The sequence below is a fragment of the Acanthamoeba castellanii genome (assembly GCF_000313135.1).
Source record: "Acanthamoeba castellanii str. Neff unplaced genomic scaffold scf7180000084716, whole genome shotgun sequence".
Taxonomy (NCBI): domain Eukaryota; phylum Discosea; order Longamoebia; family Acanthamoebidae; genus Acanthamoeba; species Acanthamoeba castellanii.
The window spans coordinates 43,403-63,582 of NW_004457511.1; the positions used below are offsets into that span (position 1 = coordinate 43,403).

The 20,180-nt window shown below is 62.2% G+C and overlaps 5 protein-coding genes across 5 annotated transcripts; 2 read left to right on the top strand and 3 right to left on the bottom strand.

Moving 5' to 3' along the window:
- Positions 1 to 461: 461 nt before the first annotated feature.
- ACA1_151070 (actin subfamily protein) lies at positions 462 to 1,382 on the top strand (the record flags this gene model as incomplete). Its single annotated transcript, XM_004340813.1, has 2 exons — positions 462 to 866; positions 936 to 1,382. 2 exons carry the CDS (start codon positions 462 to 464, stop codon positions 1,380 to 1,382), a joined length of 852 nt encoding a protein of 283 aa, XP_004340861.1.
- ACA1_151080 (ribosomal protein L3, putative) lies at positions 1,379 to 3,772 on the bottom strand (the record flags this gene model as incomplete). Its single annotated transcript, XM_004340814.1, has 11 exons — positions 1,379 to 1,571; positions 1,666 to 1,817; positions 1,905 to 1,968; positions 2,109 to 2,185; positions 2,346 to 2,423; positions 2,565 to 2,676; positions 2,770 to 2,830; positions 2,950 to 3,154; positions 3,273 to 3,437; positions 3,474 to 3,560; positions 3,599 to 3,772. The coding sequence occupies 11 exons, from the start codon at positions 3,770 to 3,772 to the stop codon at positions 1,379 to 1,381; spliced, it is 1,368 nt and encodes a 455-aa protein (XP_004340862.1).
- A 294-nt stretch (positions 3,773 to 4,066) lies between these two features.
- Positions 4,067 to 7,293, bottom strand: ACA1_151090 (uncharacterized protein; the record flags this gene model as incomplete). Its single annotated transcript, XM_004340815.1, has 12 exons — positions 4,067 to 4,144; positions 4,234 to 4,321; positions 4,484 to 4,639; positions 4,771 to 4,865; positions 5,084 to 5,165; positions 5,265 to 5,383; positions 5,596 to 5,696; positions 5,816 to 5,887; positions 6,021 to 6,149; positions 6,241 to 6,366; positions 6,515 to 6,593; positions 6,766 to 7,293. The coding sequence occupies 12 exons, from the start codon at positions 7,291 to 7,293 to the stop codon at positions 4,067 to 4,069; spliced, it is 1,653 nt and encodes a 550-aa protein (XP_004340863.1).
- A 105-nt stretch (positions 7,294 to 7,398) lies between these two features.
- ACA1_151100 lies at positions 7,399 to 14,238 on the bottom strand (the record flags this gene model as incomplete). Its single annotated transcript, XM_004340816.1, has 22 exons — positions 7,399 to 7,729; positions 7,897 to 8,015; positions 8,169 to 8,435; positions 8,763 to 8,885; positions 9,081 to 9,311; positions 9,511 to 9,615; positions 9,760 to 9,950; positions 10,108 to 10,168; positions 10,253 to 10,405; positions 10,609 to 10,791; positions 11,030 to 11,143; positions 11,259 to 11,369; positions 11,444 to 11,513; positions 11,685 to 11,810; positions 11,905 to 12,017; positions 12,150 to 12,297; positions 12,406 to 12,638; positions 12,795 to 12,868; positions 13,055 to 13,199; positions 13,387 to 13,551; positions 13,679 to 13,804; positions 14,011 to 14,238. 22 exons carry the CDS (start codon positions 14,236 to 14,238, stop codon positions 7,399 to 7,401), a joined length of 3,417 nt encoding a protein of 1,138 aa, XP_004340864.1.
- Positions 14,239 to 14,607: 369 nt separating this feature from the next.
- Positions 14,608 to 20,096, top strand: ACA1_151110 (Sec23/Sec24 trunk domain containing protein; the record flags this gene model as incomplete). The annotated part of the gene is made up of 20 exons (XM_004340817.1): positions 14,608 to 15,172; positions 15,303 to 15,406; positions 15,623 to 15,769; positions 15,983 to 16,135; positions 16,300 to 16,556; positions 16,656 to 16,836; positions 17,005 to 17,110; positions 17,216 to 17,298; positions 17,433 to 17,526; positions 17,550 to 17,585; positions 17,664 to 17,798; positions 17,944 to 18,101; positions 18,247 to 18,351; positions 18,471 to 18,651; positions 18,768 to 18,852; positions 18,965 to 19,077; positions 19,189 to 19,337; positions 19,479 to 19,668; positions 19,773 to 19,876; positions 19,992 to 20,096. 20 exons carry the CDS (start codon positions 14,608 to 14,610, stop codon positions 20,094 to 20,096), a joined length of 3,051 nt encoding a protein of 1,016 aa, XP_004340865.1.
- Between the last annotated feature and the right edge of the window lie 84 nt (positions 20,097 to 20,180).

Here is a 20,180-nt window from a genome sequence, read left to right on the forward strand (position 1 = left end):
GCACCCGACTTGCACCACACACCTACCCACGCACCACCAGCCCAGCCACCAGCCACCACCAGCCACCAACGGTCACCTGGCGTTCGCGGGGGGGGGGCACTTGTAACGGGCCGCGATGCTCACGCGTGCGTGTGCGTGTGGGTGGTGGCTTGGGCATGGGCATGCAGATCATGATGGAGACCTTCTGCGCGCCTGCCGTCCACATCGTCCCGTCTGCAGTGCTCGCCCTCTACGCCTCCGGTCGCACTACTGGTACCTGTCGCCCCCTCCGACGAGGGCACACGACATGACCAAAGACACGACACACACATAGCGAGCTTCCTCCAGGGAGGAAGGAAACTTACGCGAGCTCTTCTCTGCGTGCGCGTGTCGTGTGTGCGTGCGTGTGCGGCGGGGTAGGCGTGGTGCTGGACAGCGGTGACGGCGTGACCCACGCGTGCGCGCTCTACGAGGGCCACGTGATGCAGCACGGCGTGCTCAGGCTCGACCTGGCCGGTCGCGACCTCACGGACTACCTCATGAAGATTCTGACCGAGCGCGGCTACTCGTTCACCACCACCGCCGAGCGCGAGATCGTGCGCGACATCAAGGAGAAGCTGTGCTACGTCGCCCTCGACTTCGAGCAGGAGATGAGCTCGGCCGCCGCGTCGTCGGCTCTCGAGAAGTCGTACGAGTTGCCCGACGGCCAGGTCATCACCATCGGCGACGAGCGTTTCCGTGCCCCGGAGGCGCTCTTCCAGCCGTCATTGGTCGGCATGGAGGCGGGCGGCGTCCACGAGCTGATCTACAACACCATCCACAAATGCGACCAGTCCCTGCGCGCTGAGCTCTACGGCAACGTCGTGCTCGCCGGCGGCAGTACCATGGTCCGCACCACAAGGCCGCGGCCCCTTTCCTGCGCTAACTCAAGTTTTTGTTTTGTTGGCCCCACGCAGTTCCCGGGCCTGGCGGAGAGATTGTCGAAGGAGCTCACCACCCTGGCACCCTCCAGCCTCAAAATCAAGGTGATCGCGCCACCCGAGAGAAAGTACAGCTCGTGGATCGGAGGGTCGATCCTCGCGTCGCTGTCCACCTTCCAGAACGCCTGGATCACCAAGGAGGAATACGACGAACAAGGCCCCAGCATCGTCCACGCGTACGCCCCCCCCCCATCGCCTTGGTGCCCAAGAGCCACACCTCATGTTACCTGCTCTTTCCACGCCCTGCAGCAAGTGCTACTGAGCCGTGCCGCGGCAGTCCCAGAGCTCTACGACGGCGGCCCACACACACATGGGCATGGGCATGGGCAGGGCAGTATGCGAGTCAAGTCTTGTCCCAATGGTTGCGCGAATGGTATTTTGTTTGCGCTCTCCGACTTGCGACCCTTGTGGTGGTGGCCTTAGGATTCGGCGTAGTGGATCTGGAGCTGGTCCTCCTCGGCGGTGGAGGGGTCCTCGTAGTCGGCGATCGTGTCGGCCAGCCACGGGAACTCCATCGGCTCGCCCACCGAGAGGCACGAGTGGTGCTTGGAGGGGTTGGGGCCGGGCGGCAGCAGGCCCTTCTTCCACTTGTCGTACGACGGGAACGCCTCCCTGCAGCGATTTTGCCCGCGAAGACACGCGCGTGAGCCCACCGTGGGCACCGCACGCGCAGGGGAGGGGGAGAGGGTGGTGCGTTGGCGCGTACTTGTGGGCGAGGACCACCTGGACGGCCGTTTGGTTGTCGTCGGTGTTCTTGCTGAGATCTTCGGCAAAGGCCGCCTGGCGGGCCATCATCTTCTTGTACCACATGGGCTCCGGCGAGTTGGCGGTGATCACTTCCGGCAGCACCTCCTCCGGCTGCTCTCCGCACCAGCCAGTGGGTGAGGGTGAGAGAGAGAGAGCGCGCGCGAGCGAGAGAGATGGGAGGCGATCGGGCGCACGTACCTGGCGCATGTACGTCGGGTAGGGAGGGACCAGGGAGTGGAGCTTGTTCTTGGCATCCCGCACCCTATTTTTGGTGGGCCAGGTTGGCCAGGTTGGCAAGGTTGGGAGGGAGGAAGGGTGCACGACGCAGGGGCTGGTGGCACGTGCTGAGGCCCGGCACCCCCCGGAGAGTGATTAGGAGGGGGGGGAGGGTAGGGGCCTGACCTGATGTAGGAGCCGGGTGCGCCGGGCACGGGTCCCTTGACGTAGAGGAGGTTGTTCTTGGTGTCGATCTTCCACAACTGGTGTTTCACACACAGCACAGAACATAGTTGGAAGCATAGATGTAGCATGAAACACGTATGTCGTGTGTGTCGTGTGTGTCGTGTGTGTGTCATTTCACAGGTTAGTGTTCTCAGCGTAAATGGCGTAGGGTGTGGAGGTGTTGGGGGGGGGGCGCACGAGGAGGTTCTTGGTGGTGCGGTACTTGTTGCCCATCCGACCGGGCATCTTCTTGCCCTTCCACACCTTGCTCGGAATCTGATCGAATCAACACACGACACACACCACACCAAGCTTACGATAAGTAAATGGTGTGGTGATGGGATGGATCATCGTTGTCGTCGTCATCGTCGGATGGGTGGGCGGGTGTGTTGTCAGGTGGGGTGGGGGTGGATGTACGGAGTGCTGGCCGGTGGAGCCGGGCTCTCTGTGGGAGGCCGAGTTACCGTGGGAGGCCGGACCACCCGAGAAGCCCCACCGCTTCATCACACCCTGGAACCCCTTGCCCTTCCTGCATGGGCACCGCCGCCACCGCCGCCCGTTTCGCGGTTAAGCATCAATGTCGATGGTGCCACGCGATTTGCACATGAACGGGGGCGCGCACGTCTTGCCGGTGAGGTCGAGAAGCTGCCCGGGCACAAAGTGCTCCGCCCGCAGCTCCGTTCCTGGCACACGACGCACCCAACCACAACCACAACCACGCGGGACGCGATTAGGAGGAGATAGGGGGGGTATCGGAGGGGGGTATCGGAGGGGGGGGGTGCTTGGCGAGGGGGCAGGGTACCGACGGGTACGACGGCGTCGGGGGAGATCTTGAACTCCATGAGGACCTTCTTGGGGTTGACGCCCGCGTGGAAGAAGTGGCCGCGCTGGGCCTTGGCCAGCCGCCTCCACTTGCCGTCGACAGCGCCCACCTGCAGGCCCACCTTCTCCTCCTCGTACTCGTTGTGCCGCTCCTTCTTCACCTGCACCACCTGGCAGTCGACCACCTGCACATGTGTACCGCGTACACACACACGACACACACGACACACACGACACACGACACAACGGCGCGCTGGATGAGGCCCTACACCGCGCGCGCACGTCGGGGAGTCGGGCGCGCACCTGGAGGACGGTGAGGGGCAGCCACTCCATGTACTCGCTGTACTCGGACGTCATGCCCACCTTGATGGCAACCAGACCCGTCCGCCGCTTCCGCTGGTCCCACCCGGTCGACGGGTCCGACAGCGTGCGGGGATCCACCGCCGTTCTGCGCGCCTCCACTTGGTCCTGCCCCAACGCGCCGTTAGGTTGTTACCAACCAACCACCCACCAGGCAAATGTCTCGTCCGGTGGTGTCTCCGGCGGAGCGGAAAAATCATTGTACAATTCGGGAATCAAATCGGCCATTAACTGTGGGGCATAATAAATCCATGATGGGCATGCGGTACCTTGTTGACAGAGGAACGCCATCCGCGCATGAATTTCTTCTTGATTCGCTTTCGCTCCGCGTCCCGTACGCATACGAGGGCAGCAGCGCGCACAGGACCCTGCACAAAGGATGAAGCACCGAAAGCGCTGACGCCCGCACGGGCAGGATGCCAGAGGGGGAGGGAGGGCTTCATCATGGATGGGGGCAACGATGATTGCGGACAACTGCGGAAACGTTTTTTTGTTTTCTGTTTTTTCTTTATTTTTTTCTTCTTCTTCTGTTGGATGCAGGGGGGGGGTGTGATGTTGTGTACAGCTGCACTTCCAGAGGACCGACTCCCCTCCACGCGGGGATCCCCGCGGCCGGGTAGTGGCGATGGGGGGGGGGCACCCGTTGAGATGGCGGCGGCGGCGAAACAGCCCCCGCGGGTCGATGGCACCACCACCAGCAGCAGCGTTGCACGGCGTGGCATGGCCATTGCATTGCATCAGTTGAAGGCCCACCACACGCGCTGGTGGTACTGGACGATCATCACCGCCAGCAATCCATTGTGCGCCAAAATTGCCTGCGGGCCGTGATGGAGGTGCACACGCGTGCCTGTGGGTCAGCTCTTGGTCGTCCCGGTTGGTTGAACGTGGGGGAGGAGGGACGTACCACCACGAACCCGATGTAGGTGGTGTTGTGGAGCAGCATCATGCCATGGGTCTTCACCAGCACGGCGTAGGTCTCCTTGTACAGGAACCTTTTATAATGGTGGATACACATGCGCATGCATTAATAAATACACAAAAAAAAACACGCATGGGACGCGCAGAGTACACACGCGCGTGCACACACGGCACACGGCACACGGGGGGCCTAGGAAAGTGTGGAGGTGGGGGGGGGGACAAATGGGGTACCGCACCTCACCAGGAGGTATCCGAAGAGGCCGGCCAACGCGATGGGGAAGAGGTTGGCCGAGGCGTAGAGGAGCGAATTGCGGTAGCCCGTGCTCGAGAGCACGTTGTAGCTCCTCTCGTCGCTGCCCTTCACAATGGGGTCTTCGGAAAACATGTAGTACCTGCAGCGGAACGGCGCGCAAACAAACACAACACGCAACACACAGTATTGGCATTACGAGGCAACCCGCACCACCGGCAGCGGCCCAACCCAAGGCCAGCGCGCGGAGGGGGGGGTGTGCGTCGGACGTACTCGCTGTTGGGGCCGTAGCGGAGGATGGAGGAGATGCCGAGGTAGAAGAGCATGGAGCACGTCTGCGACCAGATGCGCCAGAAATAGAAGCGCACCTGCCGTCGCAGGTACCCGGGCCGATTGTGGGAGTGGCCCCGATCGTCTTCGATGTGGTCGTCGTTTCGCTGGGGCATGGTCTGCAACCACCACGCACCACGCACCACGCACCACCACCGGTGAGCCCAACTCGCAAGCGGATCGACCGACCACAATGACGCAACAATGGAGAAGCTAGCAAAGAATAGAGAACAGAGAAAAGGAGGAGAAGAGGTACCTCGGGCCACTTGCAGGTACAGAAGCAGCACGTGAAGATGTGGCCCAGGTTGTTCTTGACCCACACGCGGATGCGGAACCAACTGCGAAGGAATGACGAAAGCACACGCACACGGCCGGCCCGGCGCACCGGTGAGTGGGGTCATGCGCGGCGTGGTGTGCCGTGCGCGTGCTTTGCGCACGACGCCACGTACCAGGGGGTGAGGAAAAGCAAATTGGCGAGGTTGGTGAAGAGGTTGATGGCGAAGAGGTAGATGTAGGTGATGGGATCCTTCACGGAAGGGAACGCCAACGTTTGACACTGCACGAGCAGCCACCACCGCCACCGCCACCCCAATCACCAGGCACAGCACACGAAATGATGAGAAATGGAATCGCCGTGGTCGTGGGGCAACACACACACACATACACACAATAATCCGGTTGCTAGCAATTGGAAATCGATTTGAAGCGTCGTGGCGCCGACCTCCGTGTGTTGGATGAGGGGGGAGACGCGTGCGGCGTGGTCCGTACCATGTCCGTCAGGTTCGTCACCCATAACGAAGAGATGAGCATGGCCATTTCGATGGGGAACATGTCCGTTAGCGCCAGGAGGACCTTGCGCATGATGAACACTGTGTCGTGTGTCGTGTGTGTCGTGAGAGAGAGAAGGAGGAGACCGGCAGAGGGACAGGTCAGCAGAGGGGGGGGGGCAGTCCCAATCAGCATCGGCGGTGGCGGGTCGGGTGCGTACCGGAGATGGCGAGGGAAAAGGAGAGGATGGGCTGCACCGTGCTCGATACGTATCGATAGCCGATCACGTAGCCTGCGTATTTATATTAATTAATTACTATATAATTAAAAATAACGAAAGAAATCGAGGAGAACAACATGTTGGGTCCTCGAGGAGGCTCCAATAAAAAGGGAGAGGGGTGGTGCGCCGATCGGGGCGTACGTACCGGTGAGGATGAGGAGATGGACGAAGAGCGCGAAGACGACCTTGCCGTACTGGGCGATCTTGCGCAGGTAGTTGGGCGTGCGGTTCCGCTTGCCAAGGCACCGCTTCACAAACTCGTGGATGAGCAATCCTGCACGCACGCACGCACGCAATGGTTGGAGAGTGTGTCGTCAGCCGGAGATTACGGAGTGCAAGGCACCACCGAGGCCACGCGGGCGAACCGGCGAAAGTGGCGGCATAGCAGATGAAGATGTTGACGGCGCCGAAGAGTTCGAAGAACCCCACCTTTTGCACGATGGGGAACAGGATCACGATCTCCACCACGATGATGATCAACAGCGCCGGTGCTGTGCACAGCCACGTTGCGTGCGCGTGCGGCGGAGAGAGACGAGACGGGTCAGATCACCAGCAGGCAGGCAGGCAGGCAGGCAGGCAGGCAGGCCCCCAGGGGATCCCAGGCATTGGCATTGGGGTGGTGGTGGGGGAATAGAGTACTGAAGCCGCGAAAGGGGTGGGTCACGCCAGCACAGCCGAGGAACATGGCCACGTTGAGGTAGCCTATCACGCCCATCACCTGATCATTGATAATAATAATTATTATTATTATAATTGCCAATTATACGGCAGCCCCGGAAAGAGAAAGAAGGAAACGTGAGTTCCTCTCGTGCGGAACCAGCAGGGGCAACGCCGCCACCGTGCAGTGCGACGGGGTGAGGGAGGGAGAGGAAGGCGGGGGAGGGGGGTACGAGGGGGTTGGTGATAAAGACGAGGGGCCAGGAGCCGTCCTCATCGAAGAGGTCCTCCTTGGGGTCGCCCAGCGGAATGCCGCCCCACACGGCAAAGATGAAGCCGAGGGCGGCGAGCGCGCCCAGCGCCCCCACGAGAGGTCCCACCTTGCTGAGCGCGAAGGCCCAGCCCCGCTCTATTCGCGTGCGGTAGGTGCGGTCGCTGTCCCCCAGACCACTCTCCTTGTCGAGCTCCAGGATGAAAGTGCCGGCATCCTCTTCATCCTGGTCCACGTCGAGCGAGGAGGTTCTACTCAGCTTGTCCATCTCGATGTCTCCATCCTCTTGTCCCCATCGTTGTTGTCGCTTGTTGATCGGGGGTGACGGCCCGCCACTCGTGGTGGTGGTGGTTGAATCTACGTCATTCACCTCCTCCTCTTCCACCTCGCTGCTGCTGCTGCCGCTGCTGCCGTCTCGCTGTGGGGCGTCGCCCTCGAAGGTCCGGAGGGGAAGGGGCGAGGCGAAGGAGTCCTCTTGATGCGGCTCCATTTTCGATCTACTCCAAGGTGGCGAGAGGAAGAAGGAAGGGGTGTGCCGGTGCTTCTTCTTCTTCCCGCCTCTTCTTCTTCGCCGGCGAAGAAAGCCACAACCGGCTCACGCCCGCCATTTGCGCGGGCATTGTACCGGCGGAGCTCCACACACGCGGCGCCAGTTCCAACCCGCCGCCCGTGCAACAGCAAACAACGACTGTTGTTGTAATTGTCTCCGGAGATGATAGGTGACAAAAACAATTTCATGATCATTTCTTCTTGCCGCCCTTCTTCTTGCCGCCCTTGGCCTTCTGCTTGAGTCCGCTGGTGGCGATGCGCACGTTGCCAATGAGCTGCAGCACGATCTCCGAGTCCTCCACCGCCTTGAGCAAGTCGCGCTCGCGGTCCGTGGCCTCCGGGAACGACACGAAGTAGGACATGGCCTCCTTCGCTGCCTGTCATGGTGGGTCCACCGCACCGCACCGCACGTGTGAGAGAGCGAACCGGGTGGGCGTCTCTCAGCCACCACCAGCACCAATCCCTCCCCCCCCCAAACAAAGGGGGAAAGGCGGGCTCACAGCACAAATAATAATAATAATAATAAGTATAAGAGTAATAGTACCTTGCCCCGCTTGACCGAGCCCGGCACGAGCTTGATCTTGTACTTGTAGTTCTGCACCACCGAGTAGGGCGCGCACACGGGCACCGCGAACAGCAGCGCGTCTTCGGCCACCGGCACGCCTACCATACCCATACGCACGCACGCACGCACGCACGCACGCACGCACGCACACACACACGCACACAACACACAGACACACACACGCACACTCGGTCGGTCGCGCTGCCCGTTCGTCCGTCCCCCCATCCGACCACACAAACCGCGGGGCGTACCGGTGAGGGCGTCGATTTCGGAGAGGAGGGACTCGTCGAGGGGCTTGATGTTCTCCTCCTCCATGATCTGCCGGACCTCTTCGGCCTCCTTCTTCTTCTCGTGCCGCTTCTCCTGCCGCCGCTTTCGCTTGGCCTCGAGCTCCTCCTCCTCGGTGCTCTCCACCCCAGCAACGCCCTCGCCCTCCTCGTCCCGCGCTTCCTCCTCCTCGCCCCGGCCCCCGTCGCCAGCCTCCGCCGCCACGCCGCCACCCACCACCACGCGAGCAACTTCGTCCGCCGGCTGGGCCAGCGCGGCCTCCTCTTCGCCCTCCTTCCCCTCCTAATTGGCGCGTACGTGGCGAAGATTAGAGGGATGGGGGGGGGACGCGGGGTAAATAGACAGCGCCGACTCGCGAGCGTGTGTGCTGGCCATCGCCACCGCCGGCCATTGCGTGTCGCGTGTCGCGTGTGCCATGTGCCGCGTGACGGGAGTGGTGGTGCGTGGGCGGTTGGTGGTGGCACACGTACCCCCGGGGGAGAGGCGGGGGCTTTCTGGGGGAGGCCTCTTCCCATGCCCGCACGTGCGGCCTCTCCTCGTCCGGCACCTTGCTGCACCTGCTGCTGCTGCTGGTGCGGGAGTCCGCCTCGTCCGGCCTGGCCCCTGCCCTTGCCCTTCCTCTTTTTCTGCAGCTCCAGGTCCTTGAGCCGCTGCTCCTCTTTCTTCTTGAGGCCCTCCGACTGCATCCATCCATCCATCCATGTTGTGTGTGTGTGTGTGTGTGTGTGGTGTGTGTCGTGTTGTGTGTGTGGTGTGTGTAGCCACCGGCGACGTGAGCGTGGGCAAAATGGAAGGAGGAGGAGGAGGAGGACAAGGGAGTGCGCTCGGCCACACGACCTCCGGGCGGCCAAGTGCCGAAGGGGAGGGGTGCACACCTGGAGGAGTCGCATGCGCAGGTCTCGCTCCTCCTCGTCTTGCTCGGCGTACTTCTTCTTCATCTTCTTCATCTTGCCCTTTTGGCCGCGCAGGAGCTTGGGCTGCGTGGGACCCTTGGTCTTGGGCTGCTGCTGCTGCTGCTGGACCTCCTCCTCGTCGTCCTCCTCGTCGTCCTCCTCCTCGTGGTGGTCGGGGCTTGGCTCTTCGCCCGCCGGGGCTGCGGCCGCCGACTGTTGCGCAAAAAAGCGATTAGAGTAGAGGGGGGGCAACGCCAACCGGGCCGCCGGGAACGACGACCCAGAAAGGGGAGCTCTCCTCACGAAGGCCTCCCGTGGTGCGTGGTGCGTGGTGCGTGGTGCGTGGTGCGTGGTGCGTGGTGCGTGGTGCGTGGTGCGTGGCTGGCGGGGGAGGGGGCTGGTAGGGCGGTACCTCGCCTCGCTTTTCGAGCTTCTTCTTGCGCCGCTTCTCGGCCGCGGACATGCGTGCCCGCTTCTCCCGTTCCTTCTGCGGGGGCCTGGGCTGCTGCGGCTTGCCCTGCTGCGGCACGCAACGAACGGAAAGAAAGGGAAAGGAAGCAACGCAAACACGCAGGTCAAACACACGGTGAGTGCAAGCCATGGGCATGGTGCACACCCCAAGGAGGGGAGGGTGGAGGCGAGGTGAGGGGGGGGTTGGTACCGAGCCGCTGCCGGCGTCGGCGTCGTCGTCGTCGGGGGTGTCCATGAGCACCTGCACGCGGTACTTTCCGGCGTGGCCCCTCGCCCCGCCCTCCACGGCCTCGACATCGCCGTCGTCTTGGTCTTCGTCGTCGCTGCCTCCCACGGCGGACCTCTCAGCGTCGCCCCTGCCTGCGCCCTCCAGCTCCGACACTGCACGCCACGTGGGATGGGGTAAGCAAGGCCCATGCCAATGACGACCTATGCAACCACCAACCAACCAACAACGCCATCATCGTCCGGCGTAGTCGCGCTCGGGGCCGATCACTGGGATGTGGGGATTTAGGCGGCGGGGGGGGGTAGCGGGTACATTCGACGAGGGTGCGCACGGCCCGCTCGTTGACGTGGTTGGCCACGGAGGTGGGGTCGACCTGGGGGGTGGTTGGTTGGTTGGTTGGTTGGTTGGTTGGTTGGTTGGTTGGTTGGTTGGTTGGTTGGTTGGTTGGTTGTGTTACCTTGAACATGTAGGCAAAGCCCATGACGAGCTGGGAGGGCGGCAGGAAGTTCTTCTTGCCGCGGATCATGAACGAGCCCGTCACCAGGTACTCGCCAGACGGGGCCGTTTTGGACACCTGCTCGGGGTGCACCCACCACGCCGACGTCGGAATCTGTCGAGAGCCGCGCGCCGGAGGTGAGTGCCACGACATGCTACTTACCACCATGTGAATAATAATAATAATACTAGACCTCCATTTCCATAGTGGTTTTAGTAGATTGAGACCGGGGAGCAGTGGGCGCCCACACCGACGCAGAAAAATGTGATAGGGGGGGCTGCACGTGCCTTGGCGGTCCAGGCGGAGCTGCGGCAGACGGTCATGGAGCCGGCCTCGGCCAGGGTGAGCGCGGGGATGGGCTTGTCGGGGTGCGGGTTCTTCACCACGCACGTGGCGGCGCCGTGCAGGTCCGCGTGCACGTAGGCGTCGCCCTTGCGGAGGTACCGCTTCACGATCAGCTCGTTCTGCTGGGCATCGCGACCCGAGATGACCACGTAGTTCTGTTCGTCGCCGTCGCCGTTGGTTTTTGTTGTTTTGTTGAGGGAGGGTCGCACGAGGAGGAAGCGAAAAGAGAGGGGTCAGCACAGTCCCAAGGCCCCGTGCGGTGTCGTGTGTCGTGTGTCGTGCGTCGTGTGTCGTGTGTCGTGTGTCGTGTGTCGTGTGTCGTGTGTCGTGTGTCGTGTGTCGTGTGTCGTGTGTCGTGTGTCGTGTGTCGTGCGTGTGTCGTGTGTCGTGTACCTCGGAGGAAATGAACCAGTGGAACTTCTCGAACCAGTAGGCCTTCCTCACCTTCTGGATGGCGGCCTTGACACCCACGTCCTTGATCTCGCGCCGGGCCTTCTTCTCCGCCGCCTGCGTCGCCCCGGAGCCGTGTTGCCACAAATGCCAGCCATCAGCATCGTCCGAAGGCGCGGGGGGAAGGAGGAGGCGGAGGAGAAGCAAAGCGAGTGGTGCTGAATTTTGGTACCTTGACGGCCATCTGGGACGATGCCACCGTCTTGGCGTGCTTGTGGGCGCGCCTCTTGGCCTCGGCGTAGAACTCCTGCGCGTTGGCGTAGGCCGTTTGCCCGATGTCCACCTGCGCCGAGTCCCCCCCCCAAAGGTGAGCGAGAGGAGGAAAAGAAAGTCATATGCGGGGGCATAGCAGGGTACCTCGACTTTCTGCATGGCGCCGCTCGCGTCGGCGGCGGCTTCGAGCGGGTCGACCAAAAGCAGCGTGATCCTAATCAGAAGCAGCAGCAGCAGCAGCAGCAGCGAGAAGAAGCAAGAATGCATCGGTCAGGCGCGCCACTTGGCAGCCGCGCTAGGACGCGGGCGGACGGTCGAAGGAAGGGAGATTTTTCTGGGGGAGACGGCAGGGGGAGGGGGTGCAGGCAGGCAGGCAGGCAGGCACCTGTTGTTGGCAAAGTCGAGGGAGTGGATGAGGTTGGCGATGGGGTCGCCCGCCTTCTTGGCCTCCTTGACGACCCGGGTCAGCTGCGCCCAATCCATGCCCCGCGCGAGCTCCGAACACGTGACCCTGCCGGCCGCGCACACCTCACCGTCAGCAGACACGCCCGGGCGGACGACGCGGGAGGAGAACGCGCGCGGCCTCTCCCGCCAGGTGTGCGTACTTGATGGCGGCGTCCACATCGCTCACATTGGTCTCGATGAGGTGCGCCTTCTTGATGCACTCCTCCTCGGCCTTGGTGAGGGCGGCTATTCTGGTCTCGTGGTCCTTCTTCACCTGCACTCGCACCGCCGCCGCCACCGCCGCCACCGTTCAGTTCTCCCGGCCTGTGCCGGATTTGCGCGGGGAATGGGGAGGAGGACAGGGAATTTGTGGCAGGCCACGTGCCTTGTCGAGCTTCTTGATGACTGTCTTCTCCTGCTGCTCCTTCTTCACCTCGACCTGCTGCTCCTGCGCCTTGGAGAAGAAGATGTCGACGGCCTCGTCGAAGCTCGGAAATTCGAGTCGCGGCCGGCCTTCGAATTGTTTGTACACATAGGGCACAAACATCATGAACCTGCAGAAGATAAGGAGACACACACACACACGGCCAGGGAGCCCCGCCGACGTGGTCAGCCGTGGTCATCTTCTGAGGGGGAGGGAGGTGGCAGAAGATGCGGCGTACAGGCGGCTGTCGTAATCCTCCTCGCCGTCTGGCTTGGCGGCATCCTGCGGCGCGGGAGTGGCGGGCACTACCGGAGACTGCGCCTCTTCCTCCGCACGCCCTTCCTGCTGCTGCTGCTGCTGCTGCGGGGGCGGCTGCGGCTGGGTTTCCTTGTCCTTGCCCTTGCCCTGCAGGGCTTTCGCGGAAGCAGCGGGCGCGGCATCTGGCTTGGCGTCCTTGAGCACGATGTACCCCTGTACCCCCCCCCCACAATACCGCAGATCGACGCGGCCGTCGTGAGCGGCGTTGCCCCCCCAAGCCGCCGCCAACCCCCCCCATCCCCCGGACAGACACAATCCACGGATGCGTCCGGATGGCGCCTGGTGGCGCCTGGTGGTGGCTGGTGGTACCTTGAGGGTGGGGTCACTGTAAAGGGACTCGGCGTGCTGGATGGCCCGATGCAGGGCTTCGGTCTTGGCCTCGTCTGCTTGCGCGCGCGTAAACAGACGCCGGCGCGAGAAAGGGCGGCGTCAGTGGGGGGGATTGGGGGGGAGCGGCTGGTAGTAGTGGTGGCTGGTGGCTGGTGGCTGGTGGCTGGTGGCTGGTGGCTGGTGGCTGGTGGCTGGTGGCTGGTGGCTGGTGGCTGGTGGCTGGTGGTGGGGCGTAGTACCGTATTCGCTGACCTTGGCGTGGGGTTTGAGGTCGGCGCACAGGAGGCAGTGCTCAAAGAGTGTGGGGCCCAGGTCCAGGTGGCGGTTGAGGACGTCCTTCACCGCCTCCTTTGCCCGCTGCTCCTCGGGCACCGAATGCAGCACCTACCCCCCCCCAATGGGGTGAAGAGACAGAGAGTCAACATCTCCCGGGCCATCGCAAGACAGAGCCCGGATGGGATGTGGGATGGGATGGGATGTGGGATGGCACGGATCTCGGGCTCGGATCGATCCATCCCACACGCTCGGGCGCAGCAACATCGGATGTGGGTGCGGCAGTGAGGAAAGGTACCTCGCGCAAGCGGTCTACGGTGGTGGGCACGAGCTGGCGGGCCTTGTCGACAGGGTAGCGCGTGCCGACGGCGACTGACACCTCATCGTCGGTGCCCTCGCCAGTCTTGTAGGAGCGGATGAGGGTTTCGATGGCGTAGTTTTTGTCCACGAGGATGATGTTGCCCTGTGCGGTCGTCGCATACGCGCAATGGAGCGTGGTGCGTGGTGGTGAAGACGACGCGCGCGCACGCGTGAGTCAGGGTCTCAGCCCTGCGAAGCGGCATCGACACGACCGAGGTGGGAGGTCGTACGCTAGCGTACAGCTCGATGATGAGGTGGTGCTGGGCCTCTCCCGAGCCGATGGTGATGTCTATCACTCGATCGATGCCGAGTTGCCTTACATCTTCAATGCGCTTCGTACGCAGGTATCGTCGCAACTGTCACCCGCCGCACACCACACTCAAAGAGATCAGCACCACAAATAAACCCAAATAATAATAATAATTCGGGGTAGGAAGGAGCAGAGAGGTAGAAAAACACAACTGTTGCCAAGAATGAAAAGAAAAAAAAAGAAACGCCAAGAAGTTCTCTCAACATGAACAAGATTGGCTGCCTGCCCCGGAGTGAGGGGGGTGAGGAGAACCTTGAGGCAAAAGACGGAGGGGACCGTTTGGCGCTCCCGTTGGAACTTGGTGGTGTGCAGCCGCACGCCCGATTCGAACACAAGGTACTGCTTGTGGTCGGGCTTGGCAAGCTTGAGCTGGTAGGTCTTCTTGCCCAGATCATAGACGTTGGCAATACGAAGACCCACCACCTTCTCGCGCAGCTCTCGCGTGATGGCACTGATGTCAAGCGACGTGAAGCGCTTCATGTCTCGTGTACCAATGCTCTCTCCCTTTGATGCAATCAGCTGTCTGCCTCGTTTTTTTCTGTGCTGCGCGGCCGGGAAAATAGAGAGAAGGAAAAAGAAGGAAAATAAAATATGCGCTGTGGGAAGATTTTCCTTTCGTTTTTCTCCAAGGCTGACGTGGCAGTGGTGCGGACGTGGGCTGTGTGTGTGCGTGTCCCCGCACAAGCGTGGACTAAGTCTCCACTCCACAGCGGCGAGAGCAGATCCTGCAGCTCTGGTAGATTGTGGGCGCAGGTATCTACACAGCAAGAGATAAACCTTAAGGTTGTTGAACCAATCACAACAGTACAAATGGCGAGGAGACGTTACCCACAAGAGGCCTATCCAGGCATGCCCACCAACGATCCGGCCCCCTCGCTCGGTGGCTCCTTCCCCCCGCTGGGAGGACCCGGCTACGGTGGAAGTGGCGGCGGCGGTGGAGTGGATCAGAGTGGCCTGGGTGCCGGCCCTGTTGCCCCAGCCCCCGTTCCGCTCTACCAGGTCCCCGCCCCGCTCGCCAGCACGACAGCAGCCTCTCCTCTCTCTGGCGCCCCCGTGGCCACCACGGGCGTGGCTTCCCCCTGGGGCGTACCGGCCTACCCAGTAGGCCAACAGCCCAGCGGCGGCGGCGGAGTGGCATCGCCTTTCGCTGCTGGAGGCCCTCTTGTAGGCGCACCCCCGCCCCATGGCGGTGGCGGGTTCAGCCCTTCGCCCCCCACCGCGGGACCCGGCAGCACGGGCGTTGTTGGTGGCGCCGGGCCTGCCTACCCTTCCCTGGAGACGCCCAGCCTCTACTCGGCCTACCCCGAAACGGCCACTCTCGGCTTCTACGGCGGCAGCGGCGGGGCTCCTCCCCCGTCAGGCCCGCCCGCTGGTGGCCCGCCCCTCCAGCCGACCGGACACCCGACTACTGCCGGTGTGTACCTCTTCTTCATCCTCTTCTTGAGCCACCCCTCCCATTTTGCTTTTATCTCTCCAGTTTTAACGATTTTAACGCGCGCGCTATGAATGAATTGATGAATGAATGCTGGGCCACCCGGGTGCAGGCACTGCGGCTACTGGAGTGGCGCGCAGGCACTACCCCGTTCCCGACTTTGACGCCGAGGGCGGCCCCTCCTCATACGACTCTGCTCTTGCCGACGTGACCCAGGTGCTCATTCCTCTCCCTCCTCCAACACCGTGCCCTCACCTCCCCCCCCCTTCTCGGCGACTTACGCCATCGCGCGTGTGGTTCGCGTGGCTTGATTCCATTGGGGTGGGCCGACCTGGTGGTGGTGTGGGGGGTTTTTCGCTTCTCCTCCTCCTTCCCTCTCTCTTCCTGTTGGGCCTAACCCGGTCGCGGCGTGCGTGGCACGGGCATGTGCAGATGGCGGGTAGCATGCACGTGAGCGGCGGAGTGCAGACAGGTGGTGCGCCGGGAGCCGGCCTGTATGGCGGTGGACCTCCGCAGCCTGCGCGCGGGCTGCCCGTTGGGCCAACGGGACAGCAAGTCGCCCACCCGGTCACTCCTCCAGTACGTCACGCACCACCAGCCACGCACCACCACGCACCACCACGCACCACCGCGGCACGAGTGCTGGATCCATTTGGGCGCGCCAGGCGCACACCCAGGCTCTACTGGGAGGAGCCCCGGTTTTTCTCAATTCGCGCGTACATGCTGATACTAATTGAGGCGGCGGCGGCGGTTGGTGGTGGTTGGCGGTTGGGTGTGGCTCCACGACAACAGGAGGATCCTTCCCAGAAGCCCGACCCCGAGTCCGCTTGCCCCTCTTGCTGGATGCGCATGACCGTGAACGCCGTCCCCTCCACACCCGCGCTTGGCCAAAAGGCGGCGATCCCGCTGGGCTGTATCCTGCAGCCCATGGCTCCGTCGGACGAGGTACGCGGCCGCCTCTCCATTCGAGAGAGAGAGAGAGAGACGTGGGTCGCCTCGCTTTCTTTCTACAGAGACAGATCTCGGCAGCGTCTAATCACGTGTCAATGTGTCGCCTCTTGGGCGTTGCATGCCTGTTTGCTCAAACCGCACACACGACACACACGCAGCACAAAATACCGGTGGTCAATTTTGGGCGTACGGGCATCATCCGGTGCAGGAAGTGCCGCGCCTACATCAACCCCTTCGTGAACTTCTTGGAAGGCGGCCGGCGCTGGAGGTGCAACCTGTGCGATCTGGTCAACGAAACACCCAACGACTACTTCAGCGAGCTCGATCGCAATGGCCGCCGCAAGGACTGGGCCGAACGAGCGGAGCTCTCCAAGGGCTGCGTAGAGTTTGTCGCTCCTTCGGAGTACATGGTCAGGTGAGCTGAACTCTCCCTGCCCCCCCCCACTCTCTGCGTCTTTCGCTCACACCTGAGTTTTTTTTTTTTTTTTGCGCAACTCTCTCTTCTCGGCTGCAGACGGCCGATGCCGCCCACCTACTTTTTCGTGATCGATGTCTCCTACTATTCGGTCTCGTCCGGCATGCTCCAAACACTCGCCGAGACTGTGAAGAAGACGCTCGATAACCTGCCCGACACCGAGCGCACTAATGTCGGCTTCATCACCTTCGACAGCTCCATCCACTTCTACAACCTCAAGGTGCCGACCCGACGCGCCTCCTTCTCGCTGCAGCTGTCCCGCTCTATCCCATTGGATTGCTAACCGCCCTCCACCCCCCCCCTCTCTTTCCCACTTCTCTCTCTGGGTGTGGCCATGTCTTTGTCTTGCCCTCCCCCCTCCCTCCTTTTGTAGTCCTCTCTGTCGCAGCCGCGGATGTTGGTGGTGTCGGACGTGGAGGACGTGTTCCTGCCTCTCCCCGACGACATGCTCGTCAACCTCAAGGACTCGCGCTCTGTCGTCGACACTCTCTTGGGTAGGCTGCTCTCTCTCTCTCTCTCTCTCTCAGCTGCTGCAGTCTCTAATGTGACGAACCTCTCCCCCTCCTCTCCCCTAATCTCTCCTTCTCTTCCCCGAATAGACCGCTTGCCAGCCATGCACGCCGGAACGCAGAACGTGGAGAGTGCTCTCGGCCCTGCCCTCAAGGCGGCCTGGAATGTCATGGTATGCCCGCCATCTTCTTCCCGACGTGGGACCCAGCCAAAATTCATTCGGGCGCCGCTTCAAGACAGACCGCAGCTTACCCTCCCCTCCCCACTTTCTCCATCCCCCCCATCCCTTCCCCGTTCGCGGCGTAGCGCATCGTGGGCGGTAAGATGCTGTTGTTCTTGAGCCGACTCCCCTCAGTGGGCTTTGCCTCGCTGAAGATGAGAGAGGACCCGAAGCTGCTCGGTGTGTTTTCCCTCCTTGCGCAGACCCCATCGTTGCCGCCGCCGCCGCTGCGTTGGCTGGTGTGTGTGTGTGTGTGTGTGTGTGCTAATCGAAGATGGGTGCCTTGCCTTGCCTTGCGCCGTATCGGCCGGGCGCAGGTACGGACAAGGAGGTGGCCCTTCTGAAGCCGGACAACCAGTTCTACAAGGATTTCGCCCTCGATTGCTCGCGACAGCAGATCGCAGTCGACCTCTTCCTCTTCTCTCCCCACTATACCGACGTGGCCACACTGAGTACAGCCTCCCTCCCCTCCCTCGCATGCCGCCAGCGTTGGTTTGTCCGCGGGGACGTGAATGGGGCAACCAAGCAGCAGCACACAGCACGCACGCAGCAGCAGCAGACTGACACATCGACTGGCTTCACCTCCACCACCTGCAGGCGTGCTGCCGCAGTTCACCAGCGGGCAGACGATCTACTACCCGGCCTACAACGCGGAGAAGGACGCGGAGAAGTTTGCGGGCGATCTCACCCACGTCCTTACCAGAGAAACTGGCTGGGAGGCCGTCATGCGCGTACGCGCCACCCATGGCGTCAAGGTACGATCCTGACATTTCCACACACACACACACACACACCTGCTCATCCAGCCCTGTGTCATTGCTTCCTTCTCGTGACCGTCGCTCATCGCGTACTACTGGCGTTGTCGGTTGTTGTTGTTGGTGGTGGTGGTGGTGTTCGTAGGTGAGTGCGCACTACGGCAACCTCTACATCAGGAGCACGGACCTCATGGCCCTGCCCACGGTCGATTCCGACAAAGCCTTTGCCGTGCAGTTGCAGGTCGACTCGGTAAGCGCCCCTCGAGCCAGCCCGGCCCACCACACGTGGTTTCCTATTCACAGAAAGATTTATGACGTGTGGTGTCGCTCAAATGCTGACGCTGACCCCCCCCCAAACCCGCACACCAGGTCAAGGATCCGTTGAACGATCGTAAGTACGTGTCCATTCAGAACGCGCTCCTCTACACCACTTCCCAGGGCGAGCGGAGGATCAGAGTTGCCACGGTCTGTCTCCCCGTGACGTCGTCACTCTCAGACCTCTTCAAGTTCGCCGATGTGGACGCTGTCGTCGCCCTGACATCCAAGATGGGTACACGCGATGCCCCCCTGTGTGTGTCGTGTGTGTGTGTGTGTGTTGTGGCGAGTCCCTACACTCACTCACACGGCCTCTCGTCGTGTCATGGTCCGGCATGCGTTGGTACACAGCGGTCGAAAAGGTTTTGATGACCAAGCTGTCGGACGCACGCCAGGCCGTTCTTCACAAGTGCATCGACATCCTTTCCGTGTACAGGTAGACACCTCTCTCTCCCCTGGCCCCCCCCCACTCCATCCCCAAATCCTTGGCAGGGCATTGGCTCGCAACGGTCCATATTATAATCTCCATCTCTGCTTCCCATGCGCAGAGCGTCCTTTGCGTCGGCGGGCACAAGCAGTACGCAGCTGGTGCTGCCCGAGTCGCTGAAGCTTCTTCCCCTCTACACCCTCGCCCTCATCAAGCATATTGCTCTCCGCTCCGGTAGGTGGCACCCCCCCCCCTCACCCCCACAAGGCGGTCCTCCCTTGGCCTTGGTCGCGTGGCGCGCATCGCTCACGACGCGTTGTGGCTGCGGCCACCTGCAATGCGCAGGTGCCGACATCAAGCCCGACGAGAGGAGCTACCACTTGGCCCTCCTTCGAACCCTGGGCGTGTCCGACTCCATCTGCCTCCTCTACCCTCGCCTCTACCAGCTCAACGTCATGCCCGCCGAGTGCGGAACCGTCGATGAGGGCGGCAAGGTACCTACCCACCACCTCTGCCAGCAACCCATCAATCAATCAACCAACCCACCAACCCATCACCACCGTGTCTTGGTGTTTCCCGTGCCCCACCGCTCACCGCGGCGGCTGTGTTGTGTGTCGCGTGCGCCGTGCTCACAGGTCGTTCTGCCGCCGGTGAACAACCTGTCGAGCGAGAAGTTGGACCAGAGCGGCATCTTCTTGTTGGATGACGGGCAATACCTCCTCCTGTGGGTGGGCAAGCTCGCCGCACCCGAAGCCGTGCACGCCCTGTTCGGTGTGCCCAGCCTCTTTGGCGTGGACGACGCCCTCCTCAAGCTCGTGGACCAGGGTACGAGCGGCATTCGCCCCTCCTCCTCCGTCCCCAAGCAGCAGCAGCAGCTCACGCGTGGTGGTGGTGGGCATGCCGCTGGCGGCGATAAAAAAAAATTGTAGGCAACGACTTCTCGCAGCGGGTGGTGGCCATCGTCAACGCCCTGCGCGCCTCGCACCCCTGCCACCAAAAGCTCTACGTCGTCCGGGAAGGCGACCCTCTCGAGGTACACACCCACTCCTCACTCCTCGCTCCTCCTCCTCCTGCGACGCGGTTGGCTCAGGTCTCTCTCCTCCCCAATCTCCCGGGTCCCGTGGTGTCTGCCTCTCCGTGCTCTGCAGTACCGCTTCTTTGCGCACTTTGTGGAGGACAACTCCAAGACGCTGCCCTCCTACTACGAGTTCCTATGCCAGCTCCAGAGGCAGGTCCAGACCCGAGCCAAGTGAAGAGAAGAAGAAGAAGGAGAGAGAGAGAGAGACGCACACACGCCACCACCGATCAATCACTTCCGAATAAAAAACAAAAAAAAG